Source organism: Ursus arctos, unplaced genomic scaffold, assembly GCF_023065955.2.
Source record: "Ursus arctos isolate Adak ecotype North America unplaced genomic scaffold, UrsArc2.0 scaffold_33, whole genome shotgun sequence".
Lineage (NCBI taxonomy): Eukaryota > Metazoa > Chordata > Mammalia > Carnivora > Ursidae > Ursus > Ursus arctos.
The window spans coordinates 7,252,198-7,277,228 of NW_026623019.1; the positions used below are offsets into that span (position 1 = coordinate 7,252,198).

At 42.3% G+C, this 25,031-nt stretch overlaps 1 protein-coding gene across 1 annotated transcript in view; it reads left to right on the forward strand.

Annotated features, from left to right (window-relative positions):
* LOC113270235 (histone-arginine methyltransferase CARM1-like) overlaps positions 1–25,031 on the forward strand; it is a 248,725-nt gene that overhangs the window by 162,906 nt on the left and 60,788 nt on the right. The window contains exon 5 of the mRNA XM_048218303.2: positions 9,571–9,681. Coding sequence (XP_048074260.2) covers positions 9,571–9,681 — 111 coding nt within the window. The remainder of the gene's footprint in view (positions 1–9,570; positions 9,682–25,031) is intronic.

Consider the following 25,031-nt stretch of genomic DNA (forward strand, 5'->3'; position numbering starts at 1 on the left):
ATTTAAATACAGACAGCTCTTTGGTTGAAACCAAGTTTCACTGCACAGCAGATGTAGAATCCTGTCTTACGAGGAGCTATCACGGCAGGATTCTTACGCCGTAATGAAAGCGCTAATTATCTGTACAAGATTTAAATCTTCGCTGCAAAGGCCATTAAGGGATGTCTTCTGCATGCCTTGAGATGATTTGGAATTTTTCTTCTCTGACCACAAAAGGTCGTGCAGTTCCTTTATTTTGTTACCGCCTAGAAGCTTTTTAGTCCATCTATCAGCCAAGAGTTGGGATATTGGCAGAGTTCAGTGCAGTCTATGGAGGTAGGTGGTCCATGCAGGTAATGATGGTACTGTGCACCGTGCTGTGAGAGCATGGGGTATGTATCACTGTGGGTGTTTTGGTGGGGGTGTCTGCAGTTGTAATAAGAGGATGGCTGAAAGAAGGACTGCTTGCCGTGGAAGTGGACACGTGGGTTGGGCACAGAATTTAGGCATACAGGGCAAAGAAAAATTGCAAAGGGGCTTGCAGTTCAGAGCAGCTATTGATGTGCTTAAGCAAAGAAAGAGAGAAAGGATAAATAATAAATAATAACTGGCGAAACTGGAGGAATGGATTGTGGGATGGTCAGGAACCTCACTCTTGGAAGACAATTATAAAAAAAGCTAGGGCCGAGAAGAAGGCTACCTGTGACCAATATTACTGTAACCTGAACAGTAAAAGGAATAACGTAGCTGGAAGATGAAGGGAGGGGTTAAGAGCACAGGGTTTGAATTAGGTACATTGATTTTTTTATTTCATCTCTGCCATTTATTAAGTACACAACTTGAACTTCATCGGATTCTCAGCCTCTTTACAACATGGAGAAAATAATAGTCCTCTGATTATAGAGTTGTTATCACAAGTAAATAAGGTGATGCCTACAAAGTTCTAAACAGGCATAGCAACATAATAAGTATAAAACAAATGGTACATATTTACTTTAGTTTTACTCCATTATTCAAGCGTAATTTTGTTTCACACTTCCATAAAGACCCAGATATTCCTCATTAGTTTTAATCTAGTAAATCCAAATAAAGAGCTTTGAACCCACTTGGAGCTTTTTTAGCCCTGTCCAAACATTTTGCAGGATTTCTTTGCCCAGGAAAACCACTAGAGCATGTAATTAAAATCATCTGTATAAGCAAAAGGATGACCCTATCTTTTTAGTATTTTTCAGACTTACTTTATTTACAAATAAATTCTCAGAATTTTTGGCCACTATTACATGGACCAGTTGTTGACTTTTCCCTATTCATTCTGGCAGGAATTTCATACCATTTTCTTATGTTCCCTCATCTAAGCCCCAAATTAGCCAAGTCTTCAGATACTGCCTGTGTATCCAGGGGCAGCTGAGGATGAATTCCCTCTCCAGAGGAACATTGTACACAAGAGCCAGCGGGATCATAGTGTAATGATAATATGGCAATATAAAAAAAAAAAATCATCCTTTGAGAGATGCTTAAGATCACTAGATTGGAAGGATGTGTTACACTGGTAGAAGGTGCTTTCTCAGGAGGTAATATTTTCTGGGTCATGAGTTGGTTCCCTGTTTGTGGTAGTGAGACACATTTTTATGTACTCAGTTTGTTCAGCAGAGATTTAGTGAGTGTCTCTACTATGTGCCAGACCCTGTGCTATTATCAGGGATTCAGTAGTGGGTGAGAAGTGGTTGGAAGTCTCTCCCTTAATCAACCTTACAGTCCAGTCTTGTTAATTTTTGCCATTCTAACTTGTGTAAGGTGGTATGTCAATGTTTTTTTTTTTAAGATTTTATTTATTTATTTATTTGAGAGAGAGAGACAGCCAGCGAGAGAGGGAACACAAGCAGGGGGAGTGGGAGAGGAAGAAGCAGACTCCTAGCGGAGGAGCCTTATGTGGGGCTCGATCCCAGAATGCTGGGATCACGCCCTGAGCAGAAGGCAGACGCTTAATAACTGCGCCACCCAGGTGCCCTGTCAATATGGTTTTGATTTGAATTTCCCTGATGGCTAATGATGCTGAACATTTTTTTCATGTGTCTATTAGCCATTCGTATGTCTTCTTTGGAGAAGCGTCTATTCATGTCTTCTGCCCATTTTTTGAACTGGATTATTTGTTTTATGGATGTTGAGTTTGAGAAGTTAATTATAGATCTTGGATACCAGCCCTTTATCTGTAATGTCATTTGCAAATATTTCCTCCCATTCCGTGGGTTGCCTCTTTGTTTTGTTGACTGTTTCCTTTGCTGTGCAGAAGCTCTTTATCTTGCGGCGCCTGGGTGGCGCAGTCATTAAGTGTCTGCCTTCAGCTCAGGGCGTGATCCGGGCATTATGGGATCAAGCCCCACATCAGGCTCCTCCACTGGGAGCCTGCTTCTTCCTCTCCCACTCCTCCTGCTTGTGTTCCCTCTCTCTCGCTGGCTGTCTCTATCTCTGTTAAATAAATAAATAAAATCTTTAAAAAAAAATAAAAAAGAAGCTCTTTATCTTGATGAAGTCCCAAAAGTTCATTTTTGCTTTTGTTTCCCTTGCCTTGGGGACATGTCTTGAAAGAAGTTGCTGTGGCTGAGGTCGAAGAGGTTACTGCCTATGTTCTCCTCTAGGATTTTGATGGATTCCTGTCTCACATTGAGGTCTTTCATCCATTTAGAGTTTATCTTTGTGTATGGTATAAGTGAATGGTTGAGTTTCATTCTTCTGTATATAGCTGTCCAATTTTCCCAGCACCATTTATTGAAGAGACTGTCTTTTTTCCATTGGATATTCTTTCCTGCTTTGTCGAGGATTAGTTGACCATAGAGTTGAGGGTCCATTTCTGGGCTCTCTCTTCTGTTCCACTGATGTGTGTGTCTATTTTTGTGCCAGTTCCATGCTGTCTTGGTGATCACCGCTTTGTAGTATAGCTTGAAATGTGATGCCCCCAGCTTTGTTTTTGTTTTTCAGCATTTCCTTGGCAAATTGAGGTCTTTTCTGGTTCCACACAAATTTTAGGATTGTTTGTTCCAGCTCTTTGAAAAATGCCATTGGTATTTTGATCAGGATGGTGTTGAAAGTATAGATTGCTCTGGGCAGCATAGACATTTTAACAATGTTTATTCTTCCAATCCATGAGCATGGAATGTTTTTCCATCTTTTTGTGTCTTCTTCAATTTCTTTCATAAGTGTTCTGTAGTTTCTAGAGTATAGATCCTTTACCTCTTCGGTTAGGTTTATTCCAAGGTATCTTATGGTTTTTTGGTGCAATTGTAAATGGAATCGATTCCCTAATTTCTCTTTCTACAGTTACATTGTTAGTGTATAGAAAAGCAACTAATTTCTGTGCATTGATTTTGTATCCTGTCCTATCACTGAATTGCTGTATGAGTTCTAGTAATTTGGGGGTGGAGTCTTTTGGATTTTCCACATAAAGTATCGTGTCATCTGTGAAGAGACAGGGTTTGACTTCTTCTTTGCCAATTTGAATACCTTTTATTTCTTTTTGTTGTTTGATTGCTGATGCTAGGACTTCTAGTACTATATTGAACAAATGTTGGAGAGGATATGGAGAAAGGGAAACCCTCCTACACTGTTGGTGGGAATGAAAATTGGTACAGCCACTTTGGTAAAGTATGGAGTATGGAGGCTCCTCAAAAAGTTAAAAATAGAGCTACCCTATGATCCAGCAATTGCACTACTGGGTATTTACCCCAAAGATACAGATGTATTGAAAAGAAGGGGCACATGCACCCCAATGTTCATAGCAGCAATGTCCACAATAGCCAAACTGTGGAAGGAGCCAAGATGTCCTTCAACAGATGAATGGATAAAGAAGATGTGGTCCATATACACAATGGACTATTACTCAGCCATCAGAAAGGATGAATACCCACGATTTGCATCGACATGGATGGGACTGAAGGGGATTATCCTAAGTGAAATAAGTCAAGCAGAGAAAGACAATTATCATATGGTTAGACTTATATGTGAACATAAGGAATAGCATGGAGGACATTAGGAGAAGGAAGGGGAAAATGAAGGGGGGGGAATCAAAGGAGGAGACGAACCATAAAAGACTATGGACTCTGCGAAACAAACTGAGGGTTTCAGAGGCGGGGGTGAGAGATGGGTTAGCCCAGTGATGGGTATTAAGGAGGGCACATACTGCAATGATCACTGGGTGTTATACACAAACAATGAATCATGGAACACTACATCAAAAACTAATGAAGTACTGTATGGTGACTAACATAACATAATTAAAAAAAAAAAAAAAAAGAATACCCAGGATTAAGTGGATAGGGGAGTAAAATGGAGAGAAGTACCCAGGAAAACACTCAGGTTTCCAGCTTGAGCAATGACAGCATTGATGCCACTAATGAGTTAGTCCTAGAGCAGAGCAGAATGGAGAAAAGATATTAACAGGACTTTGGAAATGTCAAGTTTGAAGATTCTGAAAAAATCTCAGAGATGTCTAGTGGGCAACGAGAGCTAAATGGAAAGGTCTGAGTTGCAGATTCAAGCCTGGTAATCAATAGTCTCAGCATTGGTAATTGAATCTTTGGGATCTGATGAGATCTACTGATTTGAGAGATGGGAGAATGTCAAGTGAGAAAATACGAAGACTTAAGAGCAAGCCCTGAGGAACTCTAACATTAGAGGGTCAAGTGATAGAATATGGTATGAGTTTGGGGTGTCATTTAATAACTTATGTAATTAGCAAGTTATGTTTAACATGGAACATTAAAGTCATACATTTGATTAAAAAAATAAACCTTACAGTCCAGGGGAGCAGACATTAATCAAATAATCACTCACTGAATAGAGTGATGTAACTGTGATGAGTGTTATAAAGGGAAGGGATGAAGAGGTGATGATAAGAAAGCATACAACAGGAGGACTTTACTTTGCTTGGGAGTGGAACAAAGAGTAGGGATGTCTTCTGTCCTGAGGAGCGATTTGGAATCAAAAGGATGAGTTTGTGTATCAGCCAAGGACTCTGTAGGAGAGAGATGGCACACCCAACAGGATGCTTTAGGAGAGTTAAATAATGGGACTGTATACCAAGATGTGTGCAGAGTTAAGGGAACCAGCACAGGGCATTGAAGCAGCCCAGCAGTGGCAAGAGAGGAGACTGGACAGGATGGTCATGGCTGTAAAGGTGAAAGCCCAGTAGAAACTGTGGTTTGGGTAGAGGGGACATCCAATCCATGGAGACCCAGGAAGGAGGAGACTAGGAGAATGAGTCATCTAACCTCATGGTCCTCACTTTGATCTCGTGTTGTCCTTTCTCTTGACTGCTTCCAACTGGAGCCTAATGGCAAGGATGCCATTGGTGCAGTCCCATATGTTAGACTCTGACAAAGAGCAGGTAGAGGAGAGTGGAGCACAGATCTGAAGGAACAAATAGAAAATATCTAGCACAATGAGCACTGAGTAGGTAAGAAAAAAAATTGCCATAGGCTGATATAGAATGTGCAGTGGGGAGCACCCCATGCAAAGGGAGCAGCATGTACCAAGGTCCTGTGGCAGAAAGGAACATGGAACCTTCCAAGAAGCCTGCCTCAGATGGTCACAAGAGTGACCCAAGGGATGTGTTGGGATAGTAGTCAAGGAGGAAGGATAGAGCTCATGAAGAGAAACAGTATAAAGTGTCAGGTCTGTGAGGTGCCTTGGAGGCCAAGAAATAAGAAATAAGCCAGGAAGCAGAAGGTAAGGTTGGGTGAAACAGTTCAGAATATAAGTCTTGAATAAGGCAAGGGCATCCTATGCTTAGCCTCTTTGGTTGATAGCTTTGCATGCAAGAACACCTCCAGAGTTCAAGTGGCTGGAAAATTCATAAGCCTTTTCCAAAGATAGTTCAAGGCAATGTTGGAATGAGGAGACTGCCCTGTTAAGTCATTGTATTCAGTCATTTTGTCAACAAATATTTATTAATGGTTTTTGTTTTCCTGTTGTACTAGGGACTGAGAAATAAATGATGTGATTCTTGTGTCTGGGAACTCATGGGCTTAGCAGGGAAGGCAAACATGGAAAGAAATACTTGCAATATCCTGTAATAAGCTCTCCTAAAGAGCTATGTGCCAGGCACAGAGAGCCCAGCCTAGACTGACTGTCTGGGGATGTCAGAGAAAGCGTTCCAAAGATGTGATCTCTGGGCTTGATCTTCACTTCCCTGGGTAGAAAAATGAGACAAGGGATTTCACCCAGTGGAAAAGTATTGGTCAGCATAAGCCAACTATGAAAGCAAAACAGTCTCTAAATCTCAGTGGTTTAACATAATACAATCTCTTTCTTTCTCGTTCCATGCCCAGTGTGTTCTGAGCAGCTCTTCCCAAAGGGGTGACCCAGGGGTCCAGGCTCTTTTTAGCTCCAGCAGGTGGTTTCCAGTGCTGCTGCGTAAGGAGCATAGAGTGTGGGAAGGCACAGTGCACCTTCAGCCACCCTCCCGCAGAAGAGACACTGGTCACTTCTCCTCACACTCCATTGGGCCGAAGTGGCCCCATAGGCACGCGTGGATGCAGGGGAGTGGGAAATGGAGTCCGGGCCCTGAGAGAGCACAAACCTCTGGCAGGCTGTTAGCTGCTTCTGGGGCAGGGGTGGTGAACGAGGGATCCCAGAATCAGGGAAAGACATGCAGGTGCTGAGTCTAGAAGGGGTGGGGAAGAAGAGAGAAGAATTACAGAAAAAGAGGCCAGGAAAGTCAGTCACGGCTGGATTGCTGAGGCCCAAGGACAACACGTCAAGGAGACGGGGACCTTCCCTCTAGCTGTGTGGCACCATTGGTGGTGCCTGCTCTGGTGTAATCTGATCAGATGTTCATCTCTGCATGGTGCACCCTTTCCTCTCATCTTTTCCTACACAGAGGAAGGCCACGATGGTGCGGAGGCACTCTCCAGCTCTGCTGCTTACCGGCCATGTTACCTTGGGCTGGAAGCAGTGTCTCCAAGCCTCAGTTACCTTATCAATAAAATGGAGATAAAGCATGTACTGACCATCCCAAGGAGGCTTGACGATCAAATAGATGGTGTTGGGAAGATGTCCTTTAGAAACCCTACCTGTGTTAGGGTCCTCTCTTCTCCCAGATTTGGAAACCCCAGCTGGAAAGCATAGTATATTTCCAGTAGAGCCTAAATATTTGCTTCAGCCTTTGTTTTTTTCACCAAAGAATTTATTCTATGCCCTCCAAACCTTTTTTCCAATGTTGTGTAGCTTACATAGACAAGGCAAATGTTCCTTTCTCTCCCCACCCTCTCCTGTCAGCCCCAGACTGAAAACCCCTTTATTAATTTTTCAAATACACAAGTAGAAAGCAGATGGCATTATCTGGATCATGCTAGCAAAAGATCCGACCCTTTTCCAAGGCCTGTGCTCTGTTTTGAAATAACCAAACGAATAAGGTTATTTTGGCCTAAAATTAGGTATTGAAATAGAGCATTTGGAAAATTGCCTTAGTTTATAATTTTTCATCTCTTCTCTGGATATGGTCTGGGTCTATTAGAGCGTGTTCTACCAAATCGACTAATTTGGCAAAGGTTGAGCTGCATACATCAGGCTCCCTCCCATCTCCGACCTTTTCCTCTTTCTTCCCATTACCTTTCTCCTCTCTCTCCTAGTGCAAACATTACTTTGGTTTTAATCCACAGGATCAAGAGAACTGAAAAACACTGTTCTAAGATGTGCTTCACAGCACCCTAGTAAAAGAGACAGAGAACACCATTCACACGTTTCTAGGGCACCTGTCACCAGAGCAAGCAGGTGCAATTTCCCTTGTTTCTTAATTTTGCATTCATATTTTGGACTGAACATGGAATCTTAAGGTTTATATTTTTATTGACTAAGGCTCCAAAAAAGTTATTTTGGATCTGGTATGTCTTTCTGGGGGACTGTGGATTGTACTGTCCACCTTAATGGCCTTCATTCCTAAAGAGTGGTCAATAGGTGTTCTTGGAATGGAGTGGGGCCCATGTGAAGATGTATTTCCGAGGGAGGATGAGGGGAAGAAATGTTGGTATTTCTAAAAGTATAGACAGCCTGACAGCAAATTCCAGAGCCTGGGTGACATTTTAAATCGGTAATGCTCCTAATTACTGAAACCCTAGGAAACCATATGGAATACAGCCACAGTTCTAGAATTAATATAAGTGAGCACTGTGAACCCATCACTAACAGCATGCTCTCTAGAAGGATGGCACAGTATCTGTGTCAGCACAGTATGGTACTGCGGTTAAAACACATACACACGCACACACACACACACCCTTGGTAGTTACTGTTTTTTGGAAAAATTTTCCTGCTATCAAGTAAAAAAAAAAAAAAAAAAAAAAAAAAAAAAAAAAAAAACTTTTCTAAATTTCCTACAAAAGGTAATACTGAGTAATACTTTGTTTCCTTGTCAAACATTGCCTATTGGTATCACTATGTTAATATGTCAGATTTATAAAGATGAATTTAAGTACACAGTGTATGGTTTTATGGAACATGAGCTTAGAAGGCAAAAATACCCAGATTCAAGTCCTAACTCCCCTATCTGCTGCTTGTGATCTTGGGCTGGTTGGTCAATGTCTCTGAACTTCAATTTGGTCATCTCTAAAGTAGACATAATAATGCTATTTATTCAAATGTTTATAGTGAGGATTCAGACGCAATCAAAATATCTCCCTCAAAGCTAGTGCTGAAAGATGCTAAGAGTCAAAGTCTTGATGTGGCAGGAACCCGGTAGCCCGAAATTTCAGTGATCAGATTGAGATTTGGGCTTTGGCTTTGGCAGTGTTTGGGGAGGGGACCCAATGCATGCCGTCCACCACTTTCTCTCAGTGTGTCGGGTCAAGTGTTGGACCTTTGTGCTAGTGAGTTGTGCACAAGTGAATGCTGGTTTTCTTGATTTAAGTCCCAGGTCTGAGCACAGAGAATAGAAGAAAAGTGTCTGTAGATTCCATGTGTCCGCTGTCTTAATACCCTTCTACCTTCCATTTATAAACCTCCCCAACTTTGTGGGGAGGCCTGGAAAAAAAGCAAGCACATACCTCACCTTTGGATTTTTAAAGACTTTATCTTCAGTTATTTCTGAATAAATTAATATATTTATTTATATATATAAAGTTGTATATATATATATAAAGCATACAGAACATATAAAAACTGGTGAGTTTTCATTTTGTTCATGCTAACAGTTTTGATAATATCAGCAAGCTCAGTCACGACACTTCACTTCTCTTGGCCCTGAACACCTTTTTTTTTTTTTTTTTGGCCCTAAACATCCTAAAAGCAATCCATGCTACAAAGAAACTATAATAATAAGAGCAATGATTTGAAAAACACCAATTACGTGCCAAGTGCTTTGTATACACTTTGTGTTCGTTAATCCCTACAGCAAACCTTAAAAAGTGGCTATTATTAACCCGATTAAACATCTGAGAAAAAGGAGTCTCACAGAAATTCATAACTTGGCCAAGGTAAGACCACTTTCAAATAGCACAGCTCGTACCTTAATTAGGTCTGATGGCGAGGCTCAAAGTCGGCATGGGGCCAGGATACCTGCGTGTGTTCTCACCTCTTTCTTGTCTTTGCTTTTTCTTCCAGGTTGTTCTAGATGTTGGTTGCGGATCAGGAATACTATCATTTTTTGCTGTACAGGCTGGAGCTAGGAGAGTGTATGCTGTCGAAGCCAGTTCAGTAGCACAGTATGCGGAGGTAAGTGGTTGTATTTCTACAGCAGCTCCTAACTAAGCCCTCGGTAAACTTCGGGGGACTGGGTGATGGGCTCTTCCAAGCAGGTCACGTAGAAGAATTTTTTTTACCAGTCTGATTTTTTTTTTTTTTCCTGTTGGGATTTTACTGCTGCAAGAATCCAGACTTCACTGAAGTAATTGATGGGAAAACAAGTTTGTAAAACATTGTGTGATACTGAAAATAGAACAAAACTTTCTTCTTCCCCATCCACTGGGTGGCAGGTGGGCCTGGGAGATATGAATGTTTTCTTATCTTTAATGACCTACCGAGGTGAGGAGTCAGACTCCCCTGGAGCTAGATTTACTTTGTTCTTAAGTGATGCATAGACAATAGCTGTACCACTCACTTTAAATTTTACTTTGGACTTAAGGAGCTGTTGCTACGTGGTTGTATTCGGAACATAGATAGATGTCTGTGTTTCAGAAGGCATTTTCAGATTTTAGGCTCCGATTGGAGGATAGGGAGATGTTTTGTTTTAATATAGTGCTCTACTACCATTATGAAATGTGTACAAATATTAGAGAATAAGTCAAAGTCAAGAGTCAGGTAATAATGGCTTTCGGTAATATTGGATAGAATAATAACCCAGTCAGGCTGCAGAGACTGGATGTATGTGTGCACATGTGTGGACAGGGTAATGTGCTAGTCATTCACACCTGGAGGAGGCCTGAGTTTTCACGAGCGGTGGGATGACAGAGAGGGAAGCTTGACTGTTCCTTCTGATGAACATCACGTAATGTTCTCCCAGCCCCGGACAACTGGTAGCTCAGGGTGGTGGTGGGTTTTGGATTGAGTGAGCAAAGAGGGACCAGAGACAAGTAGACCAATGAAGCGTGTTTGGAAGGGAAGAGTGTGAGAGCCTGATGGCCGGCATGTTGTACTCTTTTTTCCTTCCATCAAATGTTGGAGAAAATATTTTTGGTCATTTGCTCCTTCACCAGTTCTTAAAAGTTTTTATTGAAAATTAGATACATGCAAAAGAATATTTGTAAAATGTGTAAGTGTAAAGGATCAGGCAATGAATGGGGCCCTGTACGTCTCCTCAGAAATAGGCCATTAGCATTTCCGTTAAAGGTCCACGTGTCTTGTCCTGATTGCTTTTCTCCTTTCTGCTCTAAACAGAGGTAGCCACTGTCTTGAATTTTTGTTTGTCATTCCTTTGTTCTATCAAGTTTTACCGCATGTATTTCTGTCCCTAAAAACAAATCCCTTGTGAACTTCCAAAAATGGAATCATAATGTATGCATTCTTCTTTAATTTGCTTTTTGCATTCCACGTAATGTTCCTGATGATCATTTTGTTAATGCATAAAAGTGTTGGTTATTTATCCTCTGTAGTGGAGAATGTTCTCTTGTATGAAATGCCTCAGGTTGTTCGCTCACTGTTCTGTTGGTGGACTTTGGATGGCCTCCATTATAAAAGTGTTGTTACAAATATTCTTACAGCACTCCCCCACTACATCTTTGCTGGAGTTCCTCAGCGTATAACCGTCAGTAGAATTGTTGGGTCAGAGGACGGGCCTGCCTTCAACTCTGCTCTGTAATGCCCACTTGGTTTCCAAAGCGGCCCTTCCGGTTTTCCCTCACTCCAGCAGTAACCGAGAATGCCCTTGTTCTGCAATTCTGGCAGCACTTGGTATTGTCAGGCTTTGGAATTTTTGCCCATCTGGTATTTATGACATGATGTTTGCAGTTTCAATTTGCATTTTCCACTTAATAATGACTTTGAGCATCTTTGCAGAGTGATTTGGCCATTCTCTTCTGTGGAATACCTGCTAAGGTTTTTTTTGGACAATTTTTATTTTGAATTATTTTTCTTTTTTTTTTTTTTTTTTTTAAGATTTTATTTATTTAGTTGACAAAGACAGAGACAGCCAGCGAGAGAGGGAACACAGCAGGGGGAGTGGGAGAGGAAGAAGCAGGCTCACAGCAGAGGAGCCTGATGAATTATTTTTCTAATTCTAATTCATTTGTAGGAATGATTTCTATATTCTGGTCATTAAGCCTTCTCAGTTATATGTGTGGAAAATAACTTTTTACAGTTCGTAATTCACCTTTTCTCTTTCTTTATGGTCCTAGTAGACTTTAAGTATGGAATTCTAAATAAAGGAGAAGAAAATATAAGCTTATGAGGAGAGAACCCTATAGTTAAAAGTGCCTCCGCTCAGATTTTCATAGATCTTAAAATGCATTCCTGAGGATAAGGGGGTGAGCACAGAACTTTGTCTCAGGTGCTGCTCAATCATTTAATCATACCTTCATTCATTTGTGGACCATAAGGAATAGCAGGGAGATCAGTAGGAGAAGGAAGGGAAGAATGAAGGGGGGGTAAACAGAAAGGGAAATGAACCACGAGAGACTGTGGACTCTGGGAAACAAACTGAGGGTTTTAGAGGGGAGGGGGTAGGGGGACGGGCTAGCCCAGTGATGGGTATTAAGGAGGGCACGTATTGCATGGAGCACTGGGTGTTATACGCAAACGATGAATCATGGAACACTACATCAAAAACTAAGGATGTATTGTAGCAGTTCAATAAAGTCTCAAAGGATTTAAAAAAAAATCATACCTTCATTCAATTACATCTCACAATTCAGTTTTTTGGGAATATAACAGTAGCAGTACTGATTAAGGTCTATTCTTGTCTTCAGAGAGGTTCTATTCTGATAAGAGATTGATCCTATTGTCTCTTGTATCAGACACCACCCCAGAAAAAGAGTGACATAAATAATTCAGGAATTTTCTTTTTCTTATACAGTTTGTTTTCCCGTATATTTTAAGGTGATTCGAGACATACTAGTTCTTTTTAAAACCTTGAAAACCTAATACCCTTGGTTATAGTATTTTAAGGGAAAACAGAAAGAAATTAGCTAGAGACACCCTTGCATTTCCTAGCCATAATCCTGTCTCCAACCCCAGCATAAACTCTCAGTAATCGTCAGCACACCATGGGAGGAGCCATTCTAGAACCGTCTGTGTGATTGGTTTCTCCAAGAGAATCCTCATCCTGATTAAACAATCATCAGGGTTGTTGCCCTTCTCACAGAGTGGGGCTGCCCTCGTGGGCACTTTTACCCAGAGTGTGGCTGCTGCATAGTTACGAGGGTCTTTAGCAAGAGGCTAATCCACAGGAGAAGAAAAGAGAAAAAAATTTAAATTTTAAAACTTTTTAAACTATTTATAACTTTTGACATGATTTGAATAATTGTGGAATAATTTCAAACTCATAGGTAAGTTGTAAAAAATAGGAATAGTTCAAAGGCTACCCAAATTCTCTTTACCTAGATTCAACAGTTGTTCACATTTTACCCCATGCACTTTATCATCGACTCTTGCTTTTCTCTCATCCCCTCCACACGGATATGTATGTACGTGTGTGTAAATGTTTACATATATTTGGGTAGAGATAGAGATGGGTGGACACACACACACACACACACCCCTACGCTTTTTTTTTTTTTTAATGAGCAAGGGGTGGAGGGGCAGAGGGGGAGAGGGAGAGAGACAGAATCTTTTTTTTTTTTTTAAGATTTTATTTATTTATTCAACAGAGATAGAGACAGCCAGCGAGAGAGGGAACACAAGCAGGGGGAGTGGGAGAGGAAGAAGCAGTCTCATAGCGGAGGAGCCTGATGTGGGACTCGATCCCATAACGCCGGGATCACACCCTGAGCCGAAGGCAGACGCTTAACCGCTGTGCCACCCAGGCGCCCCGAGAGACAGAATCTTAAGCAGACTCCACACCCGGCACACAGCCTGATGCGGGGCTCGATCTCGACCTCACAACCCTGAGATCATGACCTGAGCCAAAATCAAGTCAGTCACTTGAACCGACGGAGCCACTCAGACGCCCCCCCCACCACACACACTTTTTTCTCCGGGTCAGTGATATACATCGTAGCCCTTTATCCTTAAACATTTCAGTGTGTATTTCCTAGGAATGAGGGTATTCTCTTATATAACCAAAAAAGAACTTAATTTAAAGGTGAAAAAGGCGCTGTACAATGACTTGTCCGTTGAGTCTGTCGATGTTACTGATCAAAAGGTTTTGGGGAGGCCCCAGCATGAGTGGAGAGACGGTCACTGTGGGTGTCGAGGCGAGGAGAGTCTATACTGAACTGCCTCTTTGCTTGTATATCATTTCCAGGGAGACTTGATTTTTAAAGCTTTAAAACGAATGTTCTAATGAATCCCAAAAGCCATAGTTTTATGTTATCTTTGGTTTTGGCTTCTATAGAGGACTTCTGTGTTTCTGTAATCTTTTCTGTGTGTAGTTGGGGCAGGTTGGAGGCAGGGGTGGCTTTTCAGATGCTGTGGGGACTGCACAGAGTCCTTGAAATCCTTGCCGGCAGGTCTCTTTGGCCCCCGAGACCTTCCCTGCATGTGGCACTAAGGACAGGCTAGTTATAATGCATTCAGGGCCAAGCATGATTAGAACCTTCTCAAAGAATGGATTTAACGCCAGCCTGGTCCCTCCTGACGAAGACTGTGGCCTCCGCCGTGCCTCCGGCTGCTGCCGTGGGCATCACGAGATGCTCCCGTGGGCCAGGCCTTTTCACCCTGGTGGAGGGCGACCTGTACCAGCTCTTGATTTCTGCTTCTTACACTGACGCTCGTCTGCACAATTTGTGGGTGGCCAAATGCGAGTGTGAACAGCACACAAAAGATTTTCCCTCTAAGAATAGGCTTTTATAGCTGCTCAGCACACAGTGCATGGTGCTCCTTTCGACCTTTTCATTATTTGGTAATTGAACCAGCAGACATTTAATTCTTTCCTCTGGAGTCTTCATTAAATTGCTCGGAAAAGATAAAATTGCAACAAGAAAGAAAAATGAACAAATTTAACTACCATCGCCTGGGCCTGGATACTTCTTCTCATGCCAGGCTTCTGGGCTTTAAGTAAACAGAATATTTTCAAATTGCAGTGAATTCAATTTCAGTTGCTTTCAGTGGCTCAAACTGATTTTGTAAGGGCTGACCCTCGGTCGGCAGGATGATGTGAGTGACTCTGTCTGGAGGGCACGTACACGGAGTCATTTTTTGCAAGATGGTCATGAACTTGCCCAGGTACAGCCATGTGCTCTCACCCTGGGCCCCATCTGACATTTCTGGGTCAGTAATAAGAGATCATCCTTTTCCACAGAACAGGGCAGGACTAAAGGTCTCCCATGGATTTCCAGCCTGTCCTCCTCAAAATGGCAGCTCTGTCTTGCTCTCTTCTTCCTTTCTTATGTATGAAACATAGAGCTGAAGCTCCGGGATCATACAGACCAAATGGAAAAGAAAAAGGCATTAATCAAATGTATACACATATACGATCAAGGAGGAGGATGTTCCTTAATTTAAACTGTACACAAACACAGGTCACGTCTCTCCATCTAATTCCTCAGAGGGCCAGGAGAATAAAAGACAAGGAGGGTAAGCAATCATGAATAGATTTATGTGTCACAACTTAAACTTACAACAAAGCTTTTTGGCACCGAGATTTAACAATGTTCATCATCATTATTGGGCCACTTAATAATTAGTCTTTACTGGTACATCATTCATATTCCTACATATGCTTTGTTGTTAGGATGACTTTTAAGGAGTCAGACCAGGTGCTTCGAGGTGATGGGGCAGCGAAAGTAAAGGCAGGTGGGATCGGAGCCATTGTGACTCTGCCTTTCTAGACCTACTGGATTCATGATCTGAGGCTGCTCGGTTCTAAATGGGAGCCACCCATGGTTGTTTATATTTCAAGGTAAATTAGTTTTTAAAAATTAAATTCCTTAGTCACGCTAGCTGCATTTCAAGTGCTCCGCAGCCACAGTGGCTAATGGCTCTGGGATTGGAAGTACAGAGAGGAAGCGTGTCCATCACTGCAGAAAGTCTTAGTAGGAAGCAGTGATGGAGGGGAGAGGACACAAGTGGCCAGACTTCACTCTGTTGGCATATGGCGGCCGGGCTGATGGCTGTGTTCACTGCCAGGTATTGGGGGCCCTGGCCAGATCGGACTGGCTCCACATTAGGTGAGTCACTCTCCCCAGTCCCTCATGCTGTGGGCATTGTTTATCCCCTTATTTATGTGTGAGATCTGTCACAGAACAGGTTCCCTAGGAAACAGACTCCGATGCAGAGAGCTGCATGCAGGAACTTTCTTATGGGGGCTCTCGGGAGCCTGATGTGTGGGGAAACGAAGGAGGCAGGATGGTACTGGGCATAGGAGGTGTTAACTGCAACATGGTCACAAGAAGGTACACATCTAATTGCACAGGAGTCCCCAAGCTGATGCTACACATCGGGCTTGAGCCACCTCGAGGCAAGGGCCTTTACATTCCACACCTTTTTTATGAGCACTCTCTCAAGAAGGGCTGTGGCTTTGGCTCAGGCGGCTCTCTGGGCTGAGGGCACTTGGTAAGACCAGCCCCAGCTGAGAGCCATCATAGCCAGCCTTCCAGCAGCTGGGGGAATGAGTCCCGTGGTCCTGAAGCAAGGATCGGTAACATATGCCACAGCGGGTACTACAAGATCAAGACTCAGGATCTTAACTCAGGGCTACAGAGAGGAAGCTGGGGGAGAATGGAGAAAAAGATGTAATAGGAAGTCCAGGAAGTGATGAAATAAGTCAGATGACACTAAAAGCTTAGGCCAGGCCACAGGACAGTTGGTCAGGTGTGCTTTAGGTGGGAGCAAAGACTTTCTAGAAATGGACTGCACCACCTGACATGATGTGCCTTCTACTATCCAAATATCCTAAGCCCCGTGAGGACACAGAGTACACGTAGGACATGATCTCTCCCCTCTAGTAGTTTACAGTCCATTTGGATTTCAGACAAGTGAAATTCACAACACGAGACATTGAATGCACATGAGTGTGTGTGAGTGGCAGCCATGAGAAGCGCCAGGTCCAGGGACAATTCCCGTCTGCTGGGCGGGTCAGGGAGGCTGTCAGAGAAGAGATGGGATTTGAATGAAGTCTTAAAGGGTGAAAGAAATGAAATGTTGTCTTTTCATGCTTCACCTCTTACTGCCAACAATGACCTTTTTGGAAACCCTTAGGTTCTTAGGCGATTCCTCATCTTAAATGGGTGGATAATCTCTTCACAAAATGCTTTGAAGGCCAATTATTGAAAGGTACTTCTAATTTTTAATCTTGAACACTAGGAAGAGCATATACTTTGAAGTTTTCTGAGTTTATCCTGATTTCAACTCTTTGAGCTGGCTTTTTTTTTTTCTCCAGTATTTTTAGTGTGTCCTGCAGCTTACTTCTTTCTTCTCATTCTCCAGACACCAAATGCCTGAGTCATGAAGTTCCATCCAGCCCATCAACACTTTTTATTTTTGCACTGACAATAAAGTTAAGAGGGGGCAGTAAGGAATCTCTGAAGAAAATAATACCAATAAGCATTTTGCACAGCCGAACATTCAGAATTTAGGATGCATTTCTACATCCATAAAGACATAGTTCTTCAGGAAGACTCTGTGAGGGGCTTGGGGAAGTTAATGTCATCCCCATATCACAGATAACAAAGAACCTTGGAGAAGGTAGGTCATGAAGATGGGGCACAGCTTGTGAGACACGAGCCCTTCCTGCCACCTCCTTCTCCAGCATCCCTCGTGGCTCCTTGAAGGTGAAGAGGTTCATGTGTTGACTGGAAGTTGGAGCCCCTACCCCTGAAGCTAGTTCTTCCAGGAGCCAGGAGAAAAACCATCCTTTTCTTTGTAAGGAACTGATTTTGAAGCACTTCAACAGGCAGACAGGTCTGCCATGTAAGAAAGAAACCTTCCTCCATTGGCAAAATTACCTAGTAACACACTTCACAGAGGAGCAGTTTGTAGAAGTCCATGTTTGGGGCGCCTGGGTGGCTCAGTCAGTTGAGCATCTGACTCTTGAGTTCAGCTCAGGTCTTGATCTCAGGGTCGTGGGTTCCAGCACCACTTCCTGCTCCATGCTTAGCACGAGTCTACTTTCCCTCTCTCCCTCCCCCCTCCCCTGCCTTGTGCATGCTGTCTCTCAAATAAATAAATCTAAAAAAAAAAAAGAAAAAAAGAAGTCCATGTGGAATACTACCCCATTTGCCACAAAACCCTACCCAGGAAATAAGAACCCTTCTTATAGCTGGATTGGGGATTGACAAGACAAGAAGGCATGTGGGAGAAAACATCTAAGCCTCCTCATCTCACTCAGCACTCCGATCCTTATAACGTAGGCCCTAAACACCTTTGCCAGGATTAGGATCGATGATTCTGGAATCAGACAGTGTGGGGTTGTGTCCTTGATCCACAGAATAATGGCCATATGATTTTGAAAAGTGGCCACATGACCTTGGCAAGTTTCCTATTGCTGCTATAACAAATTAATGTGAATTTAATGGCTTAAAGCAATACAAATATAATACCTATAGTTCTGAAGGCCAGAAATGCAAAGTGGATTTTGTGGGGCTAAAATCAAGGTGTCACAGGACTGTCCTTTTCTGGAGGCTCTACGGAAGAATCTATCCTTTGTCTTGGCCAGCCTTTAGAGGCTGCCCACATTACTTGAGCAGTGATTTTGGTTTTCACCACCATCTTCTTCACACCGTCCTGTCTCCCTCATGAAAAGATCCTTGTGTTTATACTGGGCCCGTGAAGACCATCCAGCATACTCACCCCATCCCAAGATCCCTAATATAATCACATCTACAAGGGCCCTTTGCCATGTAAGGTCACATACTCAAAAGTTTTCAGGGAGTAGAATGTATACTTTTTGGAGGGAGGGGGGCACACAGTTCTACCTACCATATTAAGTTACCTGACCTTTCTCTACCTCATTTTCTTCACCTATAAATTTGTAGATAGTAATAGTCCCTTGTGAAGATATTTATGAGGATCACCTGAGAAAATCGATATAGAAATTAACGCAGTGCCTGACATTCTCTAGCTTTTGTTATCATTGTCGCCATGGCGATTATCAGTACTATTATGAGGCCTCATTTCATTCATGTCTCTGTATAAATCAACCCAGTAGAGATCACGGGAGGGGGATCACCAGGCAACAAAGGGAGGCTTGGGACCGGGCAGAGCACATCTTTTAAAAGTGTGTGTTTAAATTGCATTTTGAAATTTCCTTAATGACTCCTTTTTAAAACCCAGGCAATTACAAGATGCAGGGGCTCTGCATGGTGCCCAGCCCTTCCAGAGCTTCTGCAGACTGGCCAGAGCAGTGTGTGAAGCAGCTCGGTAACATCTGGGTCTCAGGAGAAATTCATAGCTGTGTCTAAATCCTTTCCCCAGCAGAAACTGTGCGTGCTGACCCAAACCTACTAAATTCTCAGCTGGCCTCCGGTTTGGTGACCATTGAGAGGGAGCACAACTGCTTTGGCATCAGGGAGTGAATAACATGGTGGCTCCAGCTGAGGCGGCCTCAGGATCCCCTGCAGGATTTCTGTAACACAGATTGTGGGCTCCACCCCCAGAGCTTCTGAGGCAGGAGGTACAGGGATGTGCATTTGCATTTGAATTTACATTTCTTATAAGTTCTGTTGTTGCTGCCGCTTAGTCAGTAGACCACACTTTGAGAATTACTAGGATTATATAACATCAGAGATGAAACAGCCCCCAAAAGGATTTCCCACAATGTCTGAGTTGGGGAAGTAAGGGAGCTGGCGGAGCAGTAGGAGCCTGCCTGCCCTGAGCTCCCTACAGTGACAGCAACACCCCCTTTTTATGATGGGTACATTTTATTACGTCCAATTTAGTAACAGCCAGAAAGGCTGGAAGCCTAACACCAAATGTTTTGTGTGCATCATTGAGCCTTGGTTAAAAACAACTGGATTGACTTCAAATTTTTTTTGACTTTTAAAAGTTTGCTTTTATTTTTAACCTGTTCCCTTATTTTCCCAGTTGTATTGAGAAATAATTAACATTTGTCACTGTGTAAGTTTCGGGCACGCAGCATAATAGTTTCACTTACAAATTTCATGCAATGATTACCATGGTGGGTTTAGTTAACATCTGTCAACTCATACAGATACAAGAAAAAGAAAAGAAAAGAAATTTTTCCTTGTGATGAAAATTCTTAGAATCTACTCTCTTAACTCTTCTCCATCATATAACAGTGTTAGCCAGCGTACCTTCTCTATTACGTCTCCAGTCTGCAGTACTTATTTCCAAGTAGAAGTTTGTACCCTTTGACCTCCTTCCTCCATTTCCTCATCTCCCCACCCCCACCACTGGTAACCACGAATCTCATCTCTTTTTCTGAGTTTGGTGGGATTTTTAGTTTTGGTTGTATTGTGTTTATTTCTTTAGGGTTCCATACATAAGATCATACTTTGTCTTTCTCTGATTTATTTCATTTAGCATAATCCCTTCAAGGTCCAGTCATGTCGTCAAAAATGATAGGATTCTCTCTTTTTTGTGGCTGTATAATATTCCATTGTGTATGTATATGTGTGTGTGTGTGTGTGTGTGTGTATGGATATATATATCTATATATACATATGTATATACACACATCCTTTATCCACTCATCCATTGGTGGACATTTAGTTTGTTTCCACGTCTTGGCTATTGTAAACAATACCTCTGTGAACATGGGACTACAGATATATTTTCAAGTTAGCATTTTTGCTTCCTTCACACCTCCCCCCCCACACTTTTTTTTGCTTGATTGGGGTATAACTGATATTTTAAAATTGCAACACAAATAATGTATACATCTTGAAAAGTTTGGACATATACATATGTCCATCGCTGCAGTCAAGGTATTAACATGTCCATCACCTCCAAAAATTTCCCTGTGTTAGGTTTCTATTTGCATGCTTGTATTTGTGTGTCTTTTTTTTTTTTTTTGATAGGAACACTTAACATGAGATGTACTCTCTTAACATATTTTAAAATACACAATACCACATTGTTAATTACAGGTGATATGTTATACGAAGATTTCTAGAACATACTCATTTTTCATAACACAAACTTCATTTTTTTAAGTTTATTTAAATAATCTCCATACCCAGTGTGGGGCTTGAACCCATGACCCCAAGATCAAGAGTCATATGCTCTTCCAACTGAGTCAGCTAGGTGCCCTGCACAGCACAAACTTTACATCCATTAAAGAACAATCTTCATTTTCCCCCCTTCCTAGCCCCTGGCAACCGCAATTCTATTCTCTGCTTCTATAAGTTGGACTATTTTAGATACTTCATACAGATGGCATCATGCATTATTTGTCTTTCTGTGATTGGCTTATTTCATTTAACATAATGCCCTCAAGGTTCATCCCTATTGTTGTTGCAAATGGCAGGATTTCCTTCTTTTTTTCAAGGCCCAATCGCATTCCATTGTATGTGTATAGACCACATTTTCTTCATTCATGTCTTGATGGACATTTGGATTATTTCTAAGTCGTGGCTTTCGTGAATAACGCTGCAGTGAGGGTGCAAATATCTCTTCAGGAGGCCGATTTAACATCTTTCGGGTACATACTCAGAAGTGAGGTTGATAGATCATATGGTAATTCTATTTTAGTGTTTTGTGGGAACTCCACACTGTTTTTCCATAGTGGCTGCATCTTCCACGTTCCCACCAACAGCGTGTGGGGTGCCAGTCTCTCCATAGCCTCACCAGCACTTGTCTTTTTGCTATTTTTTGGCAATAGCCCTCCCAGCAGGTGTGAGGGGGTCGCTCATTGTGGTTTTGATCTGCATTTTTCTGGGGCTTAGGAGAGCAACACTGCTTTTATCTGTTTTACTTATTGGGCTTCTGGATCAACTTTTATTTGAATAACAGTCTGGAGGCCAAAAAGAACTTTGGACATTGATGTCCAGTTTCTTCAATTTACAGAGGAGGTGCTGGAGAAGAGGTTTGCCCAAACCACAGCAGCCCCTCATCGGCCATGGAAAGGTGTGCTCATTTGCCAGCACCGGCACGTTGTCATCTCGAAATTTAAACCGGAATTCAAACAACTCCTGAGCTCACTTTGCAACATCCGAAATATACTGTCCTTAAGCCAGAGTCTTAACTCATGGCCACTTGCCTCTTTGTTCCTCCTTTTACCCCGAGCAGCCCCCGTTGTCCGCGGCTGTTGTCGGCCCCTGTGTGAGGCTCCGTTTGATTCCGGGCATTAGAGGAGAGAAGCAGCATGTTTGCAAAAAAGTGCCTGTCGACCTAAAGCATTTTTGTGCTTGGCAGCTACACGTTTTCAGGGAGTGGTGATTAGACCGCACATTTTCTTGGCAAGCCAAGCAGGGAAGGTGGGACAGACTGTAATTTAAATTTGTCCAAATAAGAAAGGCATCATTTGAGCTCTCCCAGGAATGAAACTAAAAAGCATTCTGATGGTTGATTACTTATCCTTGCTAAAAAGGTTTTGCTGTCTTAGAACTCCCTTCAGCCCTAGCCGTGAATTCGCTTCTCACTCTCCCTCAGCCCCTCCCGCCCCCCAACCCCAACTGTAGTTTTTCCATCCAGTTCCAGGCAGCTCGAGAGTTGCTCCCAGTGGGAAGTGCCACGAGAGAGAGAGAAAAAACCATGAGCCGTGTTGGCTGTGCGACACTCTTGGAGGCCAAGCCAACGTCTGAAGAGCAAAATATTCAGTCAGATCAACAGGTTGCCTCCCCCACACAATGCTAAGTAATCACCGTGACTCCTTTTCCGCAGGATGGATGAATCCTGCTCGGCTCTGGGCTGACGGTTTGGCAGTCGTGTAGCCTCAGATTGGTGTCCAATCTTGCTCTTTTCATCTGCGGTAGCTGAGGAAATGATAGCTGGTTTGGCCACCTGGGTAACTTTTTAATGATCTGAAAGACCACAAGGAGCCAGCATTGCTTTTGTGCAGAGTCCCTCATTCAGCAACCTAATAGCTAGCTGAAAAGAGCTTTCTTGAAAAGAAGAAAGTCTGCTCCTCTCAGGCAGAAGCAATAGGACCGCACGATTCTCTGATTAAACTCTCACACTGCGCGTCTGATGGGGCATCTGACCTGCTTGAGACGGGCTGACTGCTGAGGTGTCTTGGTATTCGCACTGATGCTTTTCCTCCAACAAGCCGTGAAATGACAGACGAGTGTCCCTCAACTTGAGTGTGAATGGCGAGTGAAGTGCCCAAGAAACTGCTGGGGCCCAGTGGCACCTGGGGCAGTGCTGGAAGGGGAACGTGTTTTTCTTTAGGGTTACCCTCTGTGCAGATGAACTTCAATCAGGAGTGAAACCAAAGCGAGCACCACAGGGGAGGCAAGACACGAGCAAAAACATGGTCTCTCCTCTGCCCCAGCGGACCAGCAGCCTCTGCTAACAGGTACCAACCTTAGAACAGAAAGCGGGAAAGGGTTTTCTCTCCTCCCTAAACTCATTTTCAGAGTATAACATTGGAACCTCAGCACGGTTATTCTGTCGTATTTAGAAAAGCAACTGCTTAGGTGCTGGAGTGGCCAGCGCTCAGGGCAGGAACCTGGTCATGGCCGTGTGTAATGTGTCTGCAAAGTTCTGTTGGTGTCTCGTGACTGGCATACATTTCCAGCTCTCCTGTCAATAGATGCTCAGTGATCTATTTTGAAACCTTCGTATGTACGACCGTACTGACATGTTACGTGCATATGAACATACTCCAAAGTTAAAACGATGAGATACCGCTGTGCACGTACCAATAGCTAAAATTCAAAAGGCTGACAATACAGCCAGTGGGACCCACGTACACTGTGAGCGGGAACAGAAAATGACACAAGAACTTTCAAAACCCATCAGGCGATTTCTCTTAGTTACACACGTACTGCCCCTAGGACCCAGCAATTTCACTCCTTGGCATTTACCTCAGAGAAATGAAAATATGTGTTTACAAGGAGGTTTGTACACACAAACCTGGAAGCAACCCAAATGTCCATCAACAGATGAAAAGACAAACGAATTGTAGTCTGTCCAAGCAGTGAAATACGATTAAGTAATGTAAATGGATGAACTGCTTTTCCATATCACAGTATGGACGAATCTCAGAAATATTATGCTGAGTAAAAGAAGCCAGATACAGAAAAGTGCATTAATCTATTCATGTGAAATTCTAAAATAGGAGAAACTAATCAATAGTGACAGCAGATAAGTGGTGAGGGGGTGAAGTGGGGTCAGGATTGATGCTTTACAGGCATGAAGGCAATTTGGGGGAGATGGATATTTTCCACATCTTGATTGTGGTGCTAGTTACATGGGTATATATATTTATTAAAACACATTAAACTGCACACTTAATGTGAGTATGTTACATCACATGTAAATTGTTCAACAAATATGCACTAAACATGTTGTTTTATTAATTTTTTTAGAGAAAGAGAGTGCAAGCGTGAGCAGGGAGGGAGAGAGAGAGAGAGAATCTCCAGCAGACTCACTCCACCGAGAGCAGAGCCCAGTACAGGGCTCGGTCTCACGACCCTGATCATGACCTGAGCTGAAATCAAGAGTCGGATGCATAACCGACTGAGCCACCCAGGTGCCCCTGAACATGCTGTTTAAAAGCAAAAGTAGACTTCTATTCACTTTTGTTCTGGAAATCTTAGTCCCTGCAATAATATAAGAACCAGAAATAAAATGATTGAAAGGAAGGAAAAGATGAGATAAAGATGAAAATCCGCAAGATTTTTTAAAATTTTATTTTATTTTGATTCAATTAATTAACAGCGTATTATTAGTTTCAGAGGTAGAGTCCAGTGAAAATCCACATGATTTTTAAGTGTGTATATTTCACTTATGGCACCAAAAACCTATACAGTTAATGTGATTTAAAATATCAATTTATTTGGTAAGAATATGATTTAAAGGTCTGGTTCTATGTTAAATTTATTTTGATACTTTTTTATGAGGACTCTTGCCATTGGGTAGAAAACATACAAAAATACGTAAATTCAAATGGAAGAAAGGCAAGATGAGTGGAGCTAAATAAATCACAATACTCATTTTCAGCCCATTATGCAACACATTTGAAATTCAGTTAATACATGTCTCTGATGTCAACCAGAAGGTCTTACAAACTAATCAGAAGGTGCTACAATTTTACGTTTTTAAGAAACAGATTTCAAATTACTAAAATTCTTCTTTCAGAAGAATCTTTGAATGTAAGAGAAAATTATGTTCCCCAGTCTTTACAGCTTTGCAGCTATGAGACTTTTTGTCGTTTTCTGAAACAAAACCAGCTAACAATGAAATAGCCCCCAACAACTACTTTCAAAGTGTCCTTTCCATAGCACAAGTTTCTTTTCAAAAATAGCTCCTTCTTCATTCATTATGAAAAGCCATCTTCTTAAAACTTTTTTTGTTATTTCGAATTTATAGAAAATCTGAAAAAATCATTTGAAAACTTTTTTTTTTTT